General features: G+C 32.9%; 1 protein-coding gene across 3 annotated transcripts in view; it reads right to left on the reverse strand.

Annotated features, from left to right (window-relative positions):
• Positions 1-240: 240 nt before the first annotated feature.
• LOC129949303 (solute carrier family 12 member 7) overlaps positions 241-24536 on the reverse strand; it is an 81247-nt gene continuing 56951 nt past the window's right edge. For 2 of the 3 annotated variants that reach the window (XM_056060684.1, XM_056060683.1), the window contains 18 exons: positions 23615-23717; positions 23435-23540; positions 23237-23366; positions 20267-20388; positions 20112-20194; positions 19254-19389; positions 19031-19187; positions 18706-18965; positions 18383-18635; positions 17958-18320; positions 17698-17884; positions 17417-17632; positions 17245-17352; positions 15984-16040; positions 4637-4738; positions 4398-4573; positions 4191-4330; positions 241-540 (listed from right to left, as the gene is read on the reverse strand). In XM_056060684.1, the coding sequence (XP_055916659.1) occupies positions 449-540; positions 4191-4330; positions 4398-4573; positions 4637-4738; positions 15984-16040; positions 17245-17352; positions 17417-17632; positions 17698-17884; positions 17958-18320; positions 18383-18635; positions 18706-18965; positions 19031-19187; positions 19254-19389; positions 20112-20194; positions 20267-20388; positions 23237-23366; positions 23435-23540; positions 23615-23717 (2791 nt within the window). In that variant the 3' untranslated portion in view covers positions 241-448. The remainder of the gene's footprint in view (positions 541-4190; positions 4331-4397; positions 4574-4636; positions 4739-15983; positions 16041-17244; positions 17353-17416; positions 17633-17697; positions 17885-17957; positions 18321-18382; positions 18636-18705; positions 18966-19030; positions 19188-19253; positions 19390-20111; positions 20195-20266; positions 20389-23236; positions 23367-23434; positions 23541-23614; positions 23718-24536) is intronic. The other variant, XM_056060685.1, reaches the window with a different exon arrangement.

Here is a 24536-nt window from a genome sequence, read left to right on the forward strand (position 1 = left end):
AAGCCTAAAGGATTTGGCTACATTTAGGGACAATACTTATTTAGTTTAAAAACTTAAATTAACTACAACTTTAAACAACTAACTAGTTCAGCTATTAAATTTTTTAAGAGGGTATATTATTATTTTATTATATTTTTGTTCATTTTCTAATGGTTATTTCTGGAAACTCATTTTTACTTACCGTCACATTGTAGCCTAAAATTTTGAAAAATGTCTTCAAAACTTTTAAATAAAAGTAAATTTAATTTATTGTAAATTTCCCTTTATTTCAATCCATTCAAAATTGACTACATTCAGTTAACCTAGCAAAAGTTAAGTTCGCCTTTTTGTTACCCTTCATTGGTAGCACTTAAAAACTTAATGTTAACAACTTAATATATGTATCGCCCGGCATTTTTTTTTCAAAATTTAATGAACTAGTGACAAAATGAATGTTGTAATTTTTTTCTTAAGAATATATCGTTATAACTTCACGACCGCCACCACGAACCATTAACACTCGCTCCAAACCCTCTGTTAATACTTCCAAGAACTCCATATCTGAAAAAATGCTTGTTAAGGAAAATACATACACATTGTTTCCTGATCCTATTAAAAAGAAACTTTCTTTGATTTGTTTAGAAGTTATTACAATATACAACTAATTTTAAAGTATTAATATTGTAGATACAATTTATGATAATTATAGTTTAAATGTCATGTGAAAGTGGATGTAAAAATAAATATTTTGTAAGAAAACAGCAAATATTAAAACCCCAACATGGACATAATCAGATGCATGTTTGTTTTCACATACTCTCCTCGTTTGTTCTTACATAAATAAATAAGAATGACTTTAAGAACTGGCGGTCTAGTTTCTTCTAGTTACGACTAATTAAGGGGACTATCCACACCACATTATAAATTTTAAAAAGTAAGCAATATAATGTATATCTCGAAAAGAACTTGAAACAATATAACATTGCCCATTATTGAGATGACCTTTAAAAGTTGTCTAGATCTGGTCTATATACTTCAGCGATGGAGAGATGTAAATGCTGAAACACATACGCGATTCAGCTTCGGCTTCGCCTGCGTTACGTTAGGCTTGCTTCGAGGTTGCTTTGAATGACATTTCTATTATTTCTTCCCTCCAAAGAGCAAATATTTTCTTTGTTGACATTTTTTTACTGCTGATGAGCTGTCAGACAAAGCAAATGTTCAGATAATTGAACTAGAGCTTCCGTTTGGAGTCACATTACGTTACATTACATTCTTTTCCTTACGATTGTCAAACGAAACGTGAGGTCGAAGCTCCATTGTGATAGCATGCATTGAATTCCTATGGCTGAACTCGTAAACGTCAGGCGAAGCCGAAGCGTGTTTGTGTTTCAGCCATAAAGGTAGATTTCATTCACAAGGCGGGCAAATGCTCACATGTCAACCCTATAGACCTAAGACCTATTAGCCTATCATCATTCATTCTCAAAACTCTAGGACGATTGATTCATATCCATATACGTAATAGCATATCGAATACTCCCTAGAGCAAAAGGAATATACCATGGTGGACTTCCTGGACATTGAGGGCGCTTTCAACAACCTTGACACATCCGCCATCACTTCTGCAATGGCGACCGTCGCGTCGAGTACTCACTCTTTGAGTTGATTAATCTAATGCTAAATAGCAGGATCATCAATTCTAAGATGGGGGATTTTTGTACGAAAAGGTCTTTCCACTCCACAAGGTGGTGTTCTGTCCCCTCCCTGTGGAACATAGTGGTTAACGAAATACTAATATCCCTTGAGAGGGAAGGCTACAGAGTGGTTGCGTATGCCGATGATGTTGCTATCGCCGTAATAGGAGAACATCCTAATACACTGAGAACCCTCCTTCAAAACGCACTCAATATGCTCACTAGATGGGCTGATCACTGCGGATTTAGTATTAATCCTCAAAAACCAGACCTCGTCCTTTTACGCGGAAATACAAGATCCCAGTAATTGTGCCTCCTTCAATAAAAGGTGTACCACTAATTTTTACCAATGAAGCCAAATACCTTGGTTTGATATTGGACAAAAAATTAAGCTGGAAACCGAATGTTCAGGAAAGAGTTAAAAAAGCTACAGTAGCTCTTTTCTTTTGCAAGAAAGCCATAGGAAGTAAATGGGGTTTTCAACCTCGCATAACCTATTGGCTATACACATCGGTCATCCGACCAATACTTATGTACGGGGTTGCAGTATAGTGGATTGCACTGGAGAAAGTCACATACTACGAAAAACTCTGCATAAGTGGGGCATTAAGAACCACACCCTCAGCAGCGTTAGAAACTCTCCTCCATCTGACACCCCTCGACATATTTAGAAAACAAATGGCAGCAAGTACAGCTATAAGACTCAACGCCTCATCTCAATGTACCAAAAGCAATATGGGGCACTCCATAATTTTGAACCTCTTTGGTTCTATAACAATGTACATAGACTACACTATTGCAAAACCCCAATTTGGAAAAAACTTCCAGGTATCAATTCAATCCAGAGATGAATGGGAAGACAAAAAACTCCTTGAAGACATATATATCCATTTTTATACAGATGGATTCAAGACAAATGAGGGAGTTGGTGGTGGTGTGTACTCAGAAAAGCTTAATCTAAGCATCTCATTCCGCCTCCCTAATCATTGTAGCGTCTTCCAAGCAGAAATTTTAGCGATCAAACAGGTTCTCTCCTGGCTAAGAGAAAACGTGATATCAACTTCTGATAACCGCATCTTCTCTGACAGTCGGGCTGCTATCAAATCTCTTGACGGTGTCTCAACCAAATCTCTAACGGCCCTCCATTGTCGATCGTTTCTTATGGAGATGGCGCAGCAATTTAACATTCACCTCTGTTGGGTGCTGGGCCACAGAGACATCACAGGAAATTATAGAACCGATGAACTCGCTAAACCGTCATGCCTATTTCACCTGAAAGGGAGGAGATAGGTATTCCGATAGCTACTGAGCATGTAAACTTATGCTAAAAGAAACAGGTTTTGCAATAGCAAATTCTTGGTAGCACAATTTTCCAACATGCGCAGGCACAAACTCATATGGCCTTCACTGGACCTAAAGCGCTCTAAAGACTTGATATCTCAAAGCAGACTTCATATTAACTCCCAAATAGGTGTCATTACGGGACACTGTCTTATAGGCAGACACGCAATACTACTTGGTGTAGCCTCAAATGTCTTCTGCAGAAGCTGTTTGGACGAGGAAGAATAGGAAACAATCTCTCACCTTCTCTGCACTTGCCGCCCTGCTCTTTCACTAAGACGCAAACTTCATCTGGGAGCATAATCTTTTGGTAATCTCAGTGGTACCCGTGGCATGATGGTTAGTGCGTTGGACTGTCATGCTAGAGGTCTTGGGTTCGATCCCTGCCTATGCCATCTAAAGTCTTTTCACGGGTACTGCCTCTTGCGAGGAATTGACAAATTCTCCAAGAGTAACTATTGTCGCGAAAAAGTGCTTTCTCAAAATTAGCCGTTCGGAGTCGGCATATAAACTGTAGGTCCCCTCCATTCCTGACAACATTACTCGCACACAGGAATGGTTGAGAGTTGTAAGTCACTAGGCCTTAGTTCTCAACGGACTGTCGCGCCACCCAATTTATGTATTTTATTTATTTAATCTCAGTGAACTAGCTAAAAAGGCTGTCAAATATCTCCTTCGCTTTTTAAAAAGCTCAAAATGGTTCGACTAGTGGGAAGAAATTCTCTAGATTCATGTGGTATCACAATGGGCCTTTTCTTTTGGCCTTAGTGTGTGGATTATGAATCCGCAGCCACTTTAATCTAACCTACCTACTGTTTAAAGCCGAATCACGACAAGAATTGCTCTTGTAGGATTTGTCAATTATTCACAAGAGGCAATACCCAAGAAAAAACTTTAGATGGCACAGGCAGGCTTTGAACCCAAGATCTCTGGCATGTCAGTCCTATGAATTTACCATCGAATCATGGAAATGTGTGTCAAAATGAGCTGCAGGGTGCTTCTACGTACAGAGAGTGACCAAATATTGAATCGGTCAAACAACTAGGAGGGAAAATCTGATACAAGTAACAATCTGCTAGATGTTAATGCTTTTTGGGGAATCATGTCTTGAACTTAAGTTGGTCTGCTGTAATAATTCATATTCAAGATATTATTATTTTTTAAAAAGGATACAGTTACTTTCTCTTCCATGTTTTAAGTCCTTTGGTGGTCCTGGTAAATTCATTATAACCAATTGTGCATCTACTGACTTATTTACAATGACTTCGTTTAATTTCACAGCCGTGTGCATTCTCCGAACATTAAATTCATCTCTGCAAATAACGCAAACCAAAAAAAAAAGATTAATTTCTCATCACCGAATCAAACATCCATTATTACGGTCTTGATTTAATTTCCAAATGTGCATCAGTGGAAGATCTTTCGGATTTTTCATCTTCATGTTGTTTTTTGTCTCTCTTCGTTCTGAGACAAATTTCCTTTGAATCACTATCGGTATTGTGTGAATATCCTTTTTGCTTTTCATCTCCCTGATTATCTCTATAGTATTCTAAATGCTATAATTACAAAATGAAGTTTTAAACAAATCACTTTCAATATCGTCGAAAATGTATATTTACATTATTTTCACAGTTTTCCTCAAAGGCTTCAGAAGGATCAGCAAATCTGACCTTTGGATTTGTTTTGGTGGTATCATGGTGATGATCGACAATAGCTTGAACCTAAAACGAATTGTATTAATAGTATTTTATGCATATAAGTTATTTAGCTGTATGGATGTTTCCATATACGCAAAATTTGGAAAAAAAAACATAAACTGAAATTATAAAAGTTCATGAAAAAATTAAATAATATTGTAAATAAATAAATACAAGGAATTTTAAAAATGATTTTTTTAAATATCATTCAAAATAAAACAGCAAATAGAAAATAATTTTACCCTTGAAAACTTAACTCTAGATTTATATTCATGAAGCTCATTTTTTGTCCAGTAAATTTAAAACATCATTATTGTTTTAGAATCTAATTAAGATCTAACATTTACTTCAAATAAAAAAACTGAAGATATACAGGTCGGAAGAAGAAAGCCTCAAAATTCAGAATGGTGTCATGAGCCATAAAACTGGACTAAGTACTCCATTACGGACAGCCACTTTAACCTAACCTAACCTTACAAATAATTGTTTTTTATTTTTGAATTCCGGAAAAGATTGAAAGTTCGAACTTTGCTCGTAGTGCTTGAAACAGTCATTAAAAACAGTTTGAGGTTATGATTAAAAGGGAGAAGTTTAGTAAAATTGTAATTTTATTGTTTCAACAAAAACGTGTTTGAAATTATTTACGAATTTTTCAATATTATAAATAGACATTGGTTTTATTTTTCTGCAACAAAAACATTAAACAATACTTTTTAAAAAAGACTTAGGTAGGTAGAAATGGCGATCTCAGGGCATTAGGCAACCTAGCCTGAGATCCAATTAGCGCTGTAGTGCGCCGTTTTGATACCATAAACTCGTTTGACCTTTGATTGAAAGGGATAGATTGATAGAGAAGCTTCATAGCGATTATGTTAGAGCCATTTTGTCGAGATACCCAACTTCTATCGACACGATGTCATCCTCCCAATTTTCTCTCGATGGGAAAATAACCTTAAAATCCATACTAAGGTTCAAAGTAGGAGTGCAGTAGTCAGTGTCTACCGAGATAATATCTGAGGGAATTAATTTCGTAGTGTTGCTGTGACCATAAGGTTTTGACAACCAGCTATTTGATTCCTTCAGCCTAATAGCGCTGCAGGAAACTATGTATTTAATAAAAAGGTCGATTGGTAGAAGATCCAAAATAACGTTTAAGGCGTCCGTTGGGCAAGTACGCATGGCCCCTGTGGTGCCCACGCAAGCTGTTCTCTGAACCTTCTTTAGCTTATTAATGTTATAGGCTTTGCTAAGAGCAGGCCACCACACAATCGAACCATATGTTAAGATAGGGCGTCTTCGACTGAAGTCCCCACTTTTTGCCGAAAGTTTTGCTGCAGGCGTAGAAGGCAACACAGGCCTTCTTAACCCGTACTTCAATATTTAGTTTCCAGTTTAGTTTAGGGTCGAGTATAACTCCCAAATATTTTGCACTGGAAGACAATGATAGGATTTGACCGTGGAGTCGAGGTAGGGTGAAGGGCGGTACTTTAGTTTTGGTGGTAAAGAGCAACAGTTCAGTTTTACTTTGGTTAACTCCTAGTCCACAACTAGTGGCTAGTTGCTAACTTTCTTCAGAGCTGACTCCGTGATTTCACTAATCACAGAAGTGTACTTTCCTGACACCAATAGCACCAAATCATCCGCGTAGGCTACCGCCTTCACTCCACATCTCTCTAATTTAACGAGAATTGTATCCATGACCAGAAGCCATAGAAGAGGCCGAAAAACACCACCCTGGGGTGATTCTTCATGGATTTTAATAGCCTACTATGTGTTTGAAAAAGTGATATTTCAAAACCTGACGAGATATTGTGAGTTTGAAGACGGTTTACCAGTAAAATAACCTTGTCGACCAGTGTAGTTTGCATATAAAGAGGGTTCCAAAACATGTATTTTCGCCAATTTCTTAACGAATCAAATAAAAACTCAATCAAGTAATTCTCGGTTTATCTAACACCATTTTAAAATATTTAAAACTCATTCCTTTACACCTAATCATGTCTGTAGAACTTGGTTTAAAATCATTTTTTAGTTCTAGATATTTTAAATATCGGTTGATTGGAACTTAGTTCGAACGTATGTATGTTTTGGTATTTTTTTTAGCAGCCCGACATTTTACAAATATATACAAAAATCTGTCAGTTTTCGTTGGATCGAACATTTATTTTAGGATTTGGTTTTGATATTCTCACTTTTTTAGAAATACAAACTTAGTTTTCGTTTTTCATGCAAATCAAATCAAATAGGGTGGCGCAACAGACCGTTGTGAACCAGGGCCTAGTGACTTACAACTCTCAACTCTTGAAGGATTTGTCAATTCCTCGCAAGAGGCAGTTTTCATGCATTTTATTTATTTAAAATTATTATTTGTGTTATTTAAAATTATTCTTTTTTGATAATTGTGCACATATACATGCATATATGAATTTGGGTTACGCTTAACATCTTTCTCGAATAAGTATCAAAAGGAATTGGTTTGCAGTCCTGAGATCTCTAAAATATCACATGAGGCATGCAATTTAAATGATAGAAATTATTGTTGAGATGAAAAATGTCAAAACAGGTGTCTTGTCCCCTATGAACACATGTTCATGCTGTCCATGTTAATATTAATTATTTTAGATTGAATTTATTTCTCGACACAATTTAAACAGCTCTTATGTCTACTTCCAAAACTTTTAATTATTGGAATTAATTTAAAAATTAAGTTTTTGGCAAAACATTACTAAACCGAGTTTTAATAACCTGGTCTAATAAATGGAAGTTATAACTGAGATCTAAATAAGAGTTCTAACGCTAAGAACTTGAGGAAGAAATGAGTAAGAACTCAATCGAGTAAAGCCCAACGTTCAGCTTGCCTATGTATAAGCGGGTCGCTTCGCACGACCCCATCTGCGGCACAGGACACCTTACTCTACCTAACACCTCTTGACCTATTTAGCAAACAAATATCTGGAAGCTCTGATCTTTCCCAGATCTTTCTGGAAGGATAGGACATTCCTGGAGGATGGGCCAATCCATTTTTATACAGATGGTTTAAAAACAAAAGAAGGGGTTGGTGGAGGTGTGTACTCTGAACGACTGAAATTAAATCTTTTATTCCACCTTGCCAATCATTGTAGCGTGTTCCAGGCGGAACTTTTGGCGATAAAAGAAGTCTTGTCCTGGCTTAAAGAAAACGTGATATCAACATCTGATATCCGTATTTTCTCGATAGCCAGGCGGCTATCAAATCTCTGGACTCTGTCTCTACAAACTCTATAACAGTCCATAACTGTCGATCATCTCTAATGGAGATGGCGCAACAGTTTAATATACACCTTTGCTAGGTGCCGGGCCATAGAGACATTCCAGGTAACTGTAAGGCAGAAGAACTCGCCAGGAACGATACAGTACAGCCCATCCTACCACGTTTGGCACGTACTAGCATACCAATCGCTACTTATAAACTGTTACTAATGCAAGACGCTGTGAGGAGGGCAGGCACCAGGTGGAACAACATCACCACGTGTCAGGTCACAAAAAACATCTGGCCAAAACTGGATTTAAAACGTTTAAGGTGCTTGCTATCTCTAAGCAGGTCGCATATAAGATCGATAATAGGTGTTATTACGGGACACTGTCTAATAGGAAAGCACGCCACGTGACTAGGCGTATTCTCAAATGACTTTTGCAGAAGCTGTATTGACGAGGAAGAGGAGGAAACAATTCTTCATCTTCTCTGTACATGCCTTGCTCTGTCTCGAAAACGCAAGAATTACCTAGGAGAATTCTTCTTTAACGATCTTAATCATATCAGCATAATCAGCCTCTCACGTTTCGTAAGGGACTCAAGATGGTTCCATTGAGCTTAGGAGAAAGCCTCAAGATTCATGTGGTATCACAATGCAAAATTTAACTGGCCTAAGTGTGTCCGTTTCCATCTTGGACAGACACTTTAACCAACCCTAATCGAGGTCTAATTTATCAATAAACCGAGTTTTAGAGCCTAAAACTTTTGTTAAGAAATTGGGAGTTAGTGTCTTCTTTTAAATTTCTTATTTCTTCACGTAAACGAAGGTATACATAAATGGCTTCTTGTTTAAATTGAGTACTCAGTTTTTTATAAATACATACCTAAAAGGAACAATACCTTAAACATTGAATGGATGTTTTTATGGCATAGTTATTGTTCTTACTTAGAAGATATGATCGAAAGCTAGTGGCTACGTAGTCAAGGGATTCTGATTGGCTAAATCTAACTACAAAAGTAGTTGAAATTTCCCCTTCGACGTAGTGTAAAAATTTCGACTACAAAGTAAGTGCACACCGGTTTTGAAGTTTCACAATCAGCTGCTTCGTAAGGACACAAGAATTTAAAATAAAATGAATCTTTCGGTATTTAAATACAACTATAAATCAATCATATTATATCTTCTATTTGGTTTTATTGAATTTTAAAAGAAAACAAACTATTTAAAGTTCTAAAAACACAAGTTTCTGATTTTATATATTTGTTTTTGTCATTAATATGACAGTTCCGGATTGCCTAGCTTTGTAGTGCAATTTTGCATTCACAAAGCTAGTTGAAATTCGATGACGTAGTCGTTAGCTTTGTGAATGCGCCCAGTGTTAACTTTTCTCTTATTTTATTAATATATGCAATAGAAATAAATTCGATCATTTCTAGCGTCTCCTGTAAATTTTGGTAATACGGAATTAGCTGATTTGAGAATGGTTTTCTTTTTATAAAGTAAAAGGGTTTGCCATAATTTTTAATCGACCGATTTGGAGTCTATGCCACAGTCCCACGACGACGCTCAACAAAATTTTCTTTCCATAAATTCATTGGGTCAAATTTGTACAATTTTGCAAACGTTGTCCAAGATTTTGTCTGTTCATAATAAAATAACAAACCAAACGGAGCATAAATTAAGTGACAGCTGTCAAAAAGACCAACTCCGATAAAAGTAGTGCCAGATTGAAAACCACACTATTTAATTTTAATATTTAAATGAAAATGTAAAAATACACCAAAGTCACACAATGTAATAAAGTCACACATATAATAGAAGAAAAAATTGTAAATTGGTGATTGTAATCAAGATAATCAAAAATAATAAATTAGGCGAGACGTTGAATTTATATGATTCAATTTGTATAGTGTTAAGACTAATTGAAATAAGTATCATTTCAAAACACTTTTACACTTTAAACTATATAAACATCCTAAAAGAACAATAAAAACATGTTTTGACGTTTTAATTCGGCTCTACCTAAACAGTAAAATAGTTGAAGGATTTAAATGAAAGTTGTAATGGAAATTGAGTTGAACTTTTCAATACATGAAAATGTTGACATATGACAAATAGAAGAAATAATATTTATTAACAACAAAAAAAGAAGACATTACGCCTAAAGTACCTAGTTACTTATTTTTAATTTTTAGTTTGTATAGTTTATAATTTTCACATACAAAATAAAATACATGTTTTTTAAAACTTAATTTAAATAATTAGGTAGGGTAATGACTATAAACGCTTATTAGAAACATGCATTAACGAAAGCAAAAACTGATCATGCAAGATCTAATAATATGATTTGTGTTATGTTTTATGAAAAACTCTTGATGAAATTTTGATTTAAAATAAATAAATATGTATGTAAAAAACTAAAAATAATGCGATAAAATCATGAGCGCCATTTGTTGAATTGATAATTTCCGACAAATTTGATTTTTTCGTTTTGTTAATTTTGTATTTATCAAGAAATAGGTACAAATGTTTTGTGTCAAATGTTAATTGTTTACTTAATTTCTTGTCGAACGTATGGTGTCATATTTTTTGTTTTTTTAGACTTGGTTGAATAATAATAATAATAATTAGAAAATAGCCTAATTATTGTTGTTAATTTTATTGTAACATAAGTGGTTTGCCATTAAATAAAGGAAACCAAATAAGACGCCACCATTAAAGGCACAACATGGCAATAGTATGAAAAAGGTTCAGCCAAATATGTTCTTTATTTTTTCAGTTGCTCATAGTAAAAGAATCAATAGATTTCAAAAACAATATCCATCAGTAAGGTAAATGAGGATCTTGCATCGAAAGTGGACAAGGTCAAACTTTAACCATTTGTTCGAAATCAAAAAAGAAATTTAAACAAATAATTATCCGTTTTTTAACCATTTAATTAGGTTAATTAAATAATATATGTAATTAATTTCAACAAAGGCTTAAAATATTTGACTTGTACCCCCTTTTGATTCAAGGCCCTTAATTGAGCTTGACTTACGGTATACAAATCTATAATCAAATTATTTTGCTCTAAATTAATCCGCAAAAATAGAAATGTATGTACCTACTAGATAAACTTAAGGCTCTACGTTTACGTGACAGGTCTACATGCCACACATGGTTAGAGGGTATGTAAATGGTAAGTCGTAATTATACGATGCCTCCTATTGTAAAAATTTGTAATACACTCCTCGTCAACTGAATACGCACAACCATTTTTTAATATGCTTTATCCATTTTTTCCAAACAGTGATGGTTATTATGCCATCTGTTGATGCTAACTATTCCCTTAAGATGTTAAGCAGATAATTCCTAAAGAATTATCCAAAAATAACCGTGAGTTTTTCTTCAACCACTTGCAAAGTGTTTTATATACAAAGTAGGATTTTTTTTAGTCAACTGACAACGCCATTTTCTTCGTTTTTTTATAAGTTTTTTGGAGTGCTTGACAATTTAAATGAACGATTTTAGTGTTTTCCGTAAAATTTAATTCTTGATTAAGCTAAAATCGATTTAGCTTAAGAAAGTTGGCCGAAGTTTTAATGTAGTTTATTCTTGAAAAATAAAGATGCATACGGCAAAAACAAGAAGGGAGGTAAGAAAGTTGCAACAACAGCAGCTGAGATAAGAAGAATTTTAAGATGTGCATAAAATTCTTGTGATTCTGTGGCTAAAATAAAACAAAAAGTTGGCGTAAACGCAACTTGTTCAACAGTTTTAAGAGTAATCAACAACTCAAGCCATCTTAAACGAATGAAACTTAAGAAAAACCCACCACTTCACGAGAGACGGAAAATGTTGCGATTAGATTTTTCAAGACTTCACATGAGTTGGAAAAAAGAATGGTATCACGTGGTTTTTTTTAGATGAAAAAAAGTTTAATTTCGATGGCTCTGATGGGTTCAACTTCTTTTTACACGACTTAAGAAAAAAATATTTTTAAAACGCCATCATAGTCGTAAAGGAGGTGTCATGATATGGGGAGCAGTCAGCTATAATGGAACAGTTGAGCTCGAGGGTGGAACACAGCAGCTGGAATAAAATGTTCCTACATTTTCTAATACCTTTGGACCCATAAACTAGACCTATCAACATAATAATGCGCCTATTCACTCAGCGCGCATAATATAACAATAATAAAACATGGATAGAGGAGCAACAAGTGCAGTTGCTTCAATGGCCGTACTCACCAGATCTAAACATCATAGAAAATGTCTGGGGATGGTTAGTACGCAAAGTTTATGATGGTGGTCGTCAGTTCGAAGACAAAGAAACCTTAATTTCTGCAATCAAATTAGCGTGAAGCGAAATTTCGTTAAATTACATTTAAAAGCTATACGATTCCGTGCTGGATCGAATTTACGAAGTAATTAAAAATAATAATAATTGTTTCATTCCATTCCAATACCAATTTTAATTTTTGTACCTATTCAGTTGACTCAAAAAAAACTTCTACTTTGCATAAGTTACACTTTGGAAGTGGTTGAAGGAAAAACTCACGGTTGTTTTTGGATAAAACTTTGAAATTCTGTTATTTATATGTTACGAAAATTTTTACCACAGATGGCATAATAACCATCACTGTTTGGAAAAAATGGATAAAATATATTTAAAAATGTTTATGGGTATTCAGTCGACGAGGAGTGTATAAACAAAGTATCACTCTAAATCAGTTGGATGTAGGCATTAACATACATAGAATATCAGCCAGAACGAAAGCAACTTAATTTATTTTAAATGTAAAGTAAAAACTTTTGGTGTATAACTTAGGTTGAAAAGTTTTTTCATATCTTTTTTTTTATTAAATTGTCTTACTATATTCACAATAATCAAGTTGAAAAAATGTTTATATAGTTATACAATAAAATAAACCTATATCGCTGCATATAAACTAAGGCAACATATATTCGGAAAAGTCATATCGTATTTAATTTTAAATATTTTTTAATCAATCTTTTGTTATGTATCAATACTTTGCATATTCCAGGTGTACTGAACAATCATCGCCAGTGCTGTCGTTTTAAACATTTTAAGAGCAGTATTTTTCTGTCATTTTGGGGACTATTTTCTTAAATTGAGGAGTTAAAAAGAAAACAAAAAACAACAAACACATGTTTGGCTCAAGAACAAATTTAAAAACTGTAAATAATAATGTCCAAATTCGAAGTTAATTGAACTTCTGCGAAGGTTAATGTTCTGAAAACAGACAAATAGACTGCTCAAAGGCCAACATTTTAAAAAATAAGAAATTGGCAATTAAAACAATATTTTACATCATTCTTAGGTTTTTGTTTGAATATTCATAAACAAATAAAATACATAAGAAAAGCTTATCCCTTCCATATGACTTATCGAACAAAACAACAAGAATAAAATACTGACATTCATAAAAACACAAAACACATAAGAAGAGCTCATCGCACTTATCGAACAAAGCACAAAAAATAAACTACATTCATAAATACATAAAATCAGTTCCAAACATTAAGGGGCCCCAGTTAAAGCTTTCGATCCGGAAAAATCGATATTTGACGGTGTTTTCCTTTGATTAGAAATGAAAATTATATGCTGATCGATCAGAAATTACATAAAGAATTTGTTTTTGAGAAATAAAGTTTAGTTTCGCATTTATTTTTTGTTAAAAATGCTTTTTTCTAATTTCTATTTTCCTGAACAGCTGAAACTTTTATGTTCAAAACTGAAAGGAATAGTGCCACTGATTTGTGTTCCAATTTTCCACAGTTCCAATGACAAATAGATATCTATCAGTAAAAATATGTCGGTGGTTTTCAATCAGGAAATTTTTGTCAATGACAGAAAGGATACCTATAAAAAACCTGTTAAAAAAATCCAAATTTTGTTTCAATGATGAAAACCACTGATTGCAATATCTAGTGCCTAATACAATTTTTTTGTAATTCTCGATTAAAGTTTTCAATGGCTCCCATTTTTCGGTGCAATTGTTTTTAAGAAGTTCCTTAGCAGTTAGTAAGGCATCACCATTTCTACCTTGAGTGAATTTTTATTTTAAATATTTTGCTATCGCAATCTGGAAGGAATGGCATGAACATTTGGAATGGAAATAGAACACAACAGAGATGGGCAAGTTTTGGCATTATATTTAAAATTTTAATTTTTATTGTAAACTAAAAAGAAATTTCTTTTGCGTTTTATATTAAGGAGTAGTTGATTCTCAAAAAGTGTAAGATACTACTAAAGTAGCAAAAACGACAGCAGTGATAATAGCTTGCAAAAAAGTTTAGTATAAATAAATCTGTTATATCTCGCTTAATAAAATCATTTAACAGTGAAGGGTCAAGCAGGATTTTCGTACAAATACAATTCAAATTTTTAGGGATCAGCTGGTTGTCAACGTGTACTTCGTCGTCCAATTAATCGAGGACTTGATCCTTTGTTTATAAGATGAACCGTGAAAAATGGAGGAGGAAGCATCGTCGTCTAGAGATGCTCCTCTTGACAAAACATTTTGTGGAAGGTTGGACGGTTTTACCACATAATATTGATTAAATATCACGTTCTTAAGTTTTAATTTTAATACAATTTAAGTGAAATATTTATTGTTTGTTTTTATAATTTTAAATTTGAAAGTTCAAAAAACTTTGTAAACTATTAGCTAAAATATATGCAATCTTATGCATTTAAATAACAAAGATTTTTAAAATTAAATACGTTGCTTTAGTTGTGCCCAACACTGTATTGTATTTTGCAAAACTTCAATAATGGTAAGGCCATTTTTTTTAATGATCCACACGTAAAATCTGTTGATGATGCTAGATCAAAAATAAAGTTTCAAGAATTTGCAGAAATATGTATACATAATTTTTGGTCGCAGTCGATTATAATTGCAGTAGTGTTTTAAATCCCATTTTGTACCTAGAATTTACTTAGTGGTGATACTTAACAAAAGTTTGGTCACACATTTTTTTAAATTAAATACCGACCATTATTACAATATAATTTTTTCTAAAAAGTTGGTTTACTTTTTTTACACAAAAAGCGAAAACCGGTATTATTTCCCAATATAGTACGAACATTAAGTAATTGTAATAAAATTTTGAAAAAAAAAACATTTCATCCTTAGAAATTATACAATACAATTAATAAAAACAACAAATTAAGTGGCCGACACTGTAAGTGGTCGAATTATTGAATTTGACCTTTCGAATTCATGCCCCCACCATGTTACAACATTTTATTTCATATTCTTTTGATCTGAAAAACATTAATACTATTAGGATAAAGAAATACTAGTATGTTCTTAAAAATCAGTAAAAAATTTTCTAAGAAATTGTATACTTGTAAACTTTACCCTCGCAACTATTAGTTTGACAACTAACTTTTAAATTAATTTAATCGATCCGGATTGAGTTTGGTGACCTTTCTGGCATCACATTTGGCAATCGAAAATGTTATATGGAATCACTTATCATATGAGCCACTTATGTTATTTCTTGACTTCAAGAACTTAGGCGGTAGGTTTGGACCAAAATTACCAGCCTACACCATTAAGGCTGTCCTACGAAACCAATGGCGTACACTATATATATATGTACATATTTTGAATAATGGTAATTTAGAGCTAAGAGGTAAGATTGTGCCGGAATTGTTAGAACTATTTGGCCGACAAAACAATTGTAATTGCCTTAAGAATAAAGAATAAACATTGGAGTTCATTCTATGAAAATATTAGATGTAATGGCATTTGACAAATACCTTCTAAGTTTATACATCACTGTTTTTCAAAAATATTATAAATCTAATTTTTACGTTAATAATATTAAAATGAAAAAAAAAGTAGAAATGTATGTAGATGCGATTTTTTTTCTGAAGAAAAAATGATTCTGTTTGAATGAGAAAGATGATGAATTAAAAAATTTAAAAAGTTCGGAAGAATGAAGGCGGTTAAAAAAATAGAATCTATGTATTCTCACAAACAAATTTTCATTTATTTTGTTTTTAATTCTTTGTATTACCAGAGGGAATTTATCCTCCCCTGATGTGCTCTCGTTAATGTCCACCAATGTTTGTACCTTTTATTGTTAAAGGAAAAAATGTAATTTTTGATATCAGATATTAGTTTAAAATTTCTGAAGGTATGAAGATTATAGGGAACATAAAGAAAGGTTTCGCTTTATATTTAAAAAAAAACTTATTTAACTTAATTAAATTTTATTAAATAGGGAGTCTTATTTATTGTAACGTGCAGGGATATTATTTCGAAAAAGCGACCACTACCAATCGATGAGATTTGCACATGCAAACAATTACTCAAGTTAAACCAAAAGATTAAGGTAAATGTGGAACTCCTTTGTTTTATTTTTTACGGAAAAGAACTTTAAAACTATAAAATTCTTAAAAAAAGAAGTCAAATTGTTATAAAAACAACGTGTCTTCCAACCAAATGAGTTTCTTTAACTACTAAATCTCAAGCAAATTTTTTTTAACACATAATGGTTTAATGAATTTAAGTTATGTTCTGTTAGATATTTATTAAAAAATACACTTGAAATGCAAAACTTAATAAATGTATATTATGGTTATAAACTTTTTCTTCTGTAAGAGTTTGTGTGTTTTAATGATTACGTTAAATGAAATAATGCTTTGATTGAATATTAAAATATGTTGCTAAACAATTTTGTATTATGTTATTTCATAGAATATGCATCCTATTTTAATATTTCTTAAAACTTTGTTGAAAACATGTTTAATTAAAATGTTTAAGGTCGTATTTTCATAAATAAAGAAAGCAAGTGTTTATTTATAAACATAAATCAATTTAAACACGAGCACTGTTGTAAATGTAAGATTCCAAAATTTGGAATTTCACTCTAAAGGTTGTTACCAGGCTTCTAGTAAGTTACCCCCCCTTTTAAGCTTGCTTCAATTTTTTAGAACTAACTTATTTTTGTTGTCCCGTTTACCAAATATTTGATGGTATGAATTGTGGAAACATTAATTTATTTTGTATTTTTTACCAAAATGTTTAAATTCTGAATTGTTATTTTCGAGGGTTGTCACAGCAATTATGTTTTTTTTCGATTTCATTGAAAACGTTCCTTTTTTTTGTTAACACATTTAGGTTTTCAAGATTTTATACTTTTATAGTTCTTTCTCCTTGGGTACATTGAATTTCCACATGTATCGATCTTAGTTTTGATTGGTTTAGTCGTTTTATTTTTGTTTAAATTTTCCTAAAACAACACAAATTTTTTTTAAATTTTTAAATCAACTTACAACTTTAAAGTTATCCTTTTTGTTTAATCGTAATTCACGTAACATCTGATTACGCTGTTCCATCATAAGCGTACGCTCATACGTGTATGCTGAAATATCACTGTTCATCTAAAAATAAAAATCGTTTTATTGAATATATGTTTTATAAGACTTATAACATTTTTCTCCTCACCATTTCAACAACTTCTACATCAGCTTCTATTCGCAAATGATAAAGGAACGTTTTTAGATCCTTTTTCATTTGAATGGAATTGTCTTCCATTTGTGCAACTGTGAAAATTCGAAGTTTGCAGTTTTTCCATGTACGATGCTGTTTCAGTAAGAATGGTAGCAGCATCAACAGTCCACCATCATGTACAATCCACCAAATATCAATGTTACCAGATATCTTGATAAGAAATTCACAATATATTATTTCCAATAAGATATTTAAAAAAAACAGCAGATATTTACCTTATGACTAGATTCAGGGTAAAAGTTGATACCTTTAGGTACAAGCAAGGCCATATGACAAGCAGCCACTGTCCGAACAGTTTGAATGAATGTCCTCCAGCTTTGCTTATTTTCTTGTCGCCAACTATAGGGCCATCCAACAATAACGGTATTTGGTTTCATTCCACCTAATCCAATTGTTTGAATTCTATAAAAGAAAAATAATAATAAAGATTTGTTACTCTCTTAATATATTAGGTAAATTTGTTCGTAAAACTTACACAGAACTTATTCCTTCTTCAATTTCCCGAGCTACTAGAATATCACAGAAGCCTTTAACTTTTTCGTCGTCCATTAACTTTCTAAGTGATTGTTTGCATTGTGTAGCTTGTGAATTTATTTTATTGTAATCTCCTGGAAGTACGGATACACAAATTGTCAGACCCTTTCCAGCCTTAAGTTGTGTTGCAAACGAAAATATTTTTCGATATTTTGGCATAAGATTGTCGTTCAATTTAGCCATGACTAAAATTTGTGGACGCCAGTTCTTGGTGTGTGGTGGACCCTCTTCTAATCGAAGAAGTGAATAGCGTGCGGCCGTTAGGGCCATTCCTCGAATACCATCTCCCCATTCTTTTTCAGCTCTGAAATATACATATATTACTATTAAATGTATTCCATTTTAAAGGTATCTTGAGGTTCATACCCTCTGTATTCAATGTATTTATAAATAACTATAGCCATTCCCATTGCTATGAGAGCAAAATACCACGATGTCATGAACATTACGGAAATACAGAGTGTCAGACCGATCAGGGACAGTGACCAGTGGTAAAACTTGAAACGTGGTCTCCAGTTTGGAGTTCGTAGAAGTGTTTGAACAGCGCAGGCAAGGTTGACGAATCCATAGCACATCAAAAAGAACATAGATAGCAATGGTGCCAGTAAATCCACATTACCTAAAATCAATTTTATTTATGATATTATGTTTGATCATGACATATCTAGTTTCTCATAAATTAAACTTACCAAGTAATATACCACATTGACAAATGACAATTGTCAAAAGAAGAGCTCTAGTAGGTTCACCTCTTGATGAAGATACGGCGAATGGCGCTAAGAATGGTATAATTTGATCTTTTGCAATAGCTTGTAATAGACGTGGGGCTCCTGTTAAACTTTGAAGACCAGCACCTAGCGTTGATAAGAACGAACCAATCAAAATAACCCACTGATTTGGCCATGCAATATTTGCAACCACTAATTTTCCACCAATTGACTGTCCAAATCTGAGAAAAGTTTAAATAAACGTTCATCTTTCTACAACATTCAAGCGGTATATATAAATTCATACTTGTCACGCAAAAGTAAGTTGTCAACAGTACCGGCGAATAGCATCACACATGATAAATAGACCGTACTAGTTGTAAGGATTGCACAAATTGTTCCGATTGGTATACTTTTTTGAGCATCGGCTAAATCACCAGATCTATTGGATCCAGCCATGATACCTTTAAAATTGAAGATTTCAAATTACATACTTAGAAATTTAATATCAACGCGAAGAAATAACTTGCCAGTTACAGATGGGAAAAAGATTCCAATCAATAAGGTAAACGATGTTGTTATATCTGCCAAAATTTCCTTGTATGCAATGTCACCAGGTGAACCACGATCTATGGAATTTTCTCCGTAAGCAATAAATTGCCCTTTCTAGATAAATTGAAGACAAAACAATCAGGGTCAATAAATGTATTCCAAATGAAATAGAACCAATCTGAAATTTTACTAATAAGACCAAAAATTTGTCAACTCAACTCCATAAAAATAATAAATTCAAGTCCAGAAGCAGTTTATCTGGAAGGATCAATAATCCTGGCAGGATTAAACATCAACATTATTGACTAAGTTAAGTTCAGTAAACTTTGGTTATTAAATACATTTATCGAAGAATATTCTTTCTCATGGTTTCAAGCTTAGCATATTTTTTTTAAAAAGCTTGCCTTTTCAAATGAAGACAATTTAAAGGAATACTCTCACACAAAAATGGATAACAGAATAGGGATGTAATAAAGAAGTCTTAGCCAAAAAAGCTTTAGAGTAATGTCCCGAAGTTAAAGAGGCGTCTTTTTATGACAACTCAGAAATTTGAGCTTTTTTCATTGTATTGTCAAAAGAACCAAGAATTCACTTTAGAATTTATTAGTATAGTTTATGTTGATTTAATTTAGCGTCAAGATGAAATAATTATTGAAGAAACTCTTGAATGCAAAGTTTTATCGAATATTTAAAGCAATCGATAATAATCTTATTGAAATAAAAGAAGTTAAACAAAAACAATTGTATTTATTAAAATATAATAATATCAAAAAATAGTTATCATATGTCAATAACCTATATTATTCAAAACAATGTATACACAAATATTTCCTTACCTCTAAGAACGATGGTAAAATATTTTCATAAAATACACCACTCGATAAACCTTTGATTCCTTTTACCTTTGTGACATTATGCACTTGAAATAGAAAAAAAAATCATTCTTAAGTTAATGAAATCAAACCAAAATTAATCAATTTTAAAAACTTACATTTGTAATATTCACCACAAATTCCGTCCGGACAAAATGCGTTGTATATCATTCCACCTTCTTCTTTAGTGCAGTTTTCTAAAGGAACGTCTTTCAGTAAACGTTTGCCGAGAACGCACATGCTAAGATAGTTCATTATTATTAATTTTTTTCTTTAAACATAAATTAACTTATATGTTATTTGGTGTAATCAAATTTACATATCCTTGACTAATAAGCTTTTTTTATAAAACATACTCTTAAAGTGCCAACCCGTGATGGAGTAAGACACACTTAAGCCAGTCATGATACCACATGAATCTTGAGGCTTTTCTAGTCCAGTCAATGAACGAAAAAAATTGCCTTCAGCTCAAAAAAAAATCCAACAGTTTCAAAAATTGGCACACTTACTAAGGGATGTCTGGTGATGACCCAAAAAAAAGTCCCCAAGAATCCGACGTGGGCTCTATGAGCTCCAGCGGCAGAGAAACATGGACATTGTTTCACTTTCTAACGTTTATCTCGAAAACTATTTGTCGTATCAAAAAATGTTGTTACACAAAATTAAAGCTCATTAAATTTTATTAAAAAAAGGCTCCGTGATTTTTTTCGTATCTGTTATAGTTTATAAATTAACTCTAGCGGCAGTGAAGAGAAACATACGGTTTTTTCGGTTTTTCGGGTTTATCTGAAAACCTTTATTAATTGGACTATTTTCTTAAGTCAATGAAACCATAAAGCTTTTTGCAAAAGTCATTTATAAATACGCATAGCCGCTTGCTTTCCTATAAGACAATGTCCGGTCTAGAAATTTGCCTAACTATCTGAGAAAATACGGATATCAGATGTTGATATCACATTTTCTTTAAGTCAGGAAAAGATTTCTTTTACCACCGAAAATTCCACTTGGGATAGTTTATAATTAGCGGAACGAGAGTTTATTTCAGTCCCATTTATTACCAATGGTTTTTTTTCAGATCCCTGCAGTAGCTTTTTTGACTCTTCGTTGTATATTACGTTTCCAATTTTGTTTTTTGGCCATAATAAGACCCAGCTACCTAGCCTCGTCCACAAACTTTAATTAGATACCGTTAATATGGGGAGGGTTAACATTCTGGAATTTTGTATTTACTCGAAAATAGGACTAATTCGGTTTTAGAGGATTGACACCCAGTCCACAACGATCAGCCCAAAATATTAGTTTATCCAAGGCATTTTGTGAGAGCTCTTTTGGGTTGTTAATATACTTTCCTTAGACTGCTATAGTCAAGTCTTCCGTAGAAGCAGGGCCGGATTAAATAAAATGTGGCCCGGGGCTAGTTTTGTAATTTTTCTTTTATTGAAATCAGAAAATTCATGATTAACTTCTTTGCTCAAGGGTTTCGATTCGATTTCAATTTGTGAAAAATTATTTCATGTAGTTTTCAATCAAAGACAACATCTTGTTTTTAGCTAGGTTTAAATCTAGTTCCACTTTTTGCAATTATGAATTGGTGGCGTCAAATCTATTTAAAATCTCTTTCCCCCATAAAAGCATTTTAAAGTTTAATAATTTTCGATTTTAAAGATAAAGCTTCTTGCCGAGTATTAAATTTTTTATTTCGATCAGCTAAGCAGCTTAAAAATTTGTTGCTAGAATTATTTTGTAAAGACGTTTTTGAGTACAAGTGTTAAATTTACGGGGTTTTCAAATTATTTAAACAAATATATTTATAAAAGTGTACAGTGAAGTGATGCTCATATAAAAATGAGCCATGAATAGTCGAAAAGAAGGAAAAGGGGATGTGCATTGAATTAAATGTCTTTTGGATTTGGGATTAATTGGATGGATTTTTTTCTTTGGATATACTTGCGAGTTGAGCTATGTGGGTTTAAATTTTAAGGGATTAATTGTGAGTTGGGCTATATGGCTTTAACGTTTTTGGGGTATATAGCTTCGAGTTTGGATTTTGTGGAGCCAACTAATTTTGTTTTTTATATTTGGGGTTTATTAGATTGTACAGTTTAAATATCGTGGTTTTAGTTTCTTATTGGGATGTGGCCCTCGTTTCCGCGAGGCCCGGGGCTGCACTCCCCTCTAGCCCCCTATTAATCCTGGGCTGCGTATAGGCAACCACTCTAAAACCCTCTACATCCAGACACCACCAGGTTCCCTCTACTAACAAATTTTCTAGCAGAAGAGTTGCCAATTTTGAGTTAATTATTCTGCTAGTCAGTATTAAATTAATTAACTCCCTTAGCGAACCCTCTACGCTCAGAGATGTTTGTGCAAATTTGATTGCAAATGTGTCCACGTTGTTAAAAGCGCTTGCGATGTCAAGGAAAGCAACCATTGTGAACTCTCTATAGCGGAGGGAGTATTCGATGGAGCGTACTAATGTGTGTATTGTCGTTTCCAAAACATTGTAAGCATGTTGAGTCTTGTATTAATATTTGACCATAAATGGATATCAATGAATCTTTCTAAGGTCTTAAGAAGAAATAATGATAGACAAATAGGTCGTAGATCTTTAGTTTTGACGTGTTAGCATTTTTTCCTTTTTCCCTTTTTTTTGCTTCCGTAGTTGTGAGTATACATTTTGGTCTTTGTGATGTTTTTTGAAAAAGTGCGTTTTGAAGTTAATATTTGGTGCTGATTTTGAATCTGAACTTTGATTGGTCCACACGTGGTTATAAAATACCCTTTTACTTGTCAAAAAAAAACGTGATGTGAAAGCCCTAAAACCGTTTTATCATTAATGGCTAAATATTTCTTTAATGGTTATGTAGGCGAACATTTACAATTAATAAGGATTTGTTTGACAAACATTTTATAACCCCATCAGTTAAGTATTATTAACAAGATTCTTCATCTATTTCATCCCCCTTAATCGATGCATGAGACCAGGTAATTCGCTCAAAACTATATTTTAAGCAACAAAGATGTTAAATTTAAATTATTGATTCAAATAACAGATAAGTTATTTTTTTTACTTAATATTAAGTACTTACTAAAGTTTTTCATTTCCATTTAGATTATCAAATATTCCTATATAAACTGCGATGATAGAGAATATAACACAGGCTAATGCAATCGTTGCAAATCTATTGACAAACTTCACTCCAAGAAATACAATAAGACCTATAGTTCAAGTACATTCCAAAATTAATTAATCAGTCCAAAAAATTATAATTATAGTAGATTTTTACCCATGACAACAAGAAGTCCGGATCCATAGACCCGGAAATTATTATACATTGCTTCGGCATCTTTTGTAAAATCTCCAAATATAGAAAGTCCAGGTGCCATATAGGTCTTGAAAGAAAAATTTCAAAAGAAAACATATTAATAAGGCTTTTTTGTTGGTATTGTACATATATGGTACTTACGAGTACAATTTCTACTGCTCCCACAATGTACATAGCTGCCGCCAGTGTAGTACCCGTGTAGAACAGCATTCCAACAGCTCCTCCAAATTCTGGCCCAAGAGATCTTTATTAAAACAAAAATACATACGTCGTTATTCAAGGACCATTCTTATAGAAATCACTATCCTATGAAAGCAATTTGATTTTTCCTGCCAAATTTTGTTAAGACATAAGTTAGACATAAGACATTCTACCAAATGTAAACTTTAGAATATTATCAAAATTATTTTATTATTAGGTACTCTACTGAAAACAGACTAGAATATGGAGTTATCAATCCTCGAAAGAGGAATGTACATGTCACAATTAATTGTCCATTTGACTTTTATTAAGTAAATTTAATTCCAACAGGGATACGTTGACAGGTCGTGGTGGCCATATTGGATGCGTTCAATCTCAGGCAGATAGGGTATCCGGATACCTTTTTGTTAGTGTTTTACGTGTAAAATAACAGGTGATCAAAAACAGCTGAGATTTCAAAAAAGGAATTCGAAGGTATCCAAGAATTTCTAGGGTATGTAGGTATTTGACAGAACAGGTGATTCAACACATGGTTGAATTTTAAGAAACTTGAAAATTGATTTCAGCTTTTTGGATTTGTTGGTAAACAAAAAGATTCAAAATGTTAGTTAAGGTTGTATTTGAGTATATTCTGTACATAATAGACAATGAAGAAGCTGAATTATCCATTAAATGTTTTAACTTACAACAATTTTGACTTCGAAGCTTAAATATCTCGCTGCTTTTTGTGAACACTTAAAAGTTGTTTTTATTTTTTCACAGCTATCTCAATATCTCGTTCAACAAGGTATCTAAAAATCCACCTATCCAAGATACCCTTTCCAACACGAGATTGAACGAAGCCATTATTGTTCCACTTTCT

This window comes from Eupeodes corollae, chromosome 3 (genome assembly GCF_945859685.1).
Source record: "Eupeodes corollae chromosome 3, idEupCoro1.1, whole genome shotgun sequence".
Lineage (NCBI taxonomy): Eukaryota > Metazoa > Arthropoda > Insecta > Diptera > Syrphidae > Eupeodes > Eupeodes corollae.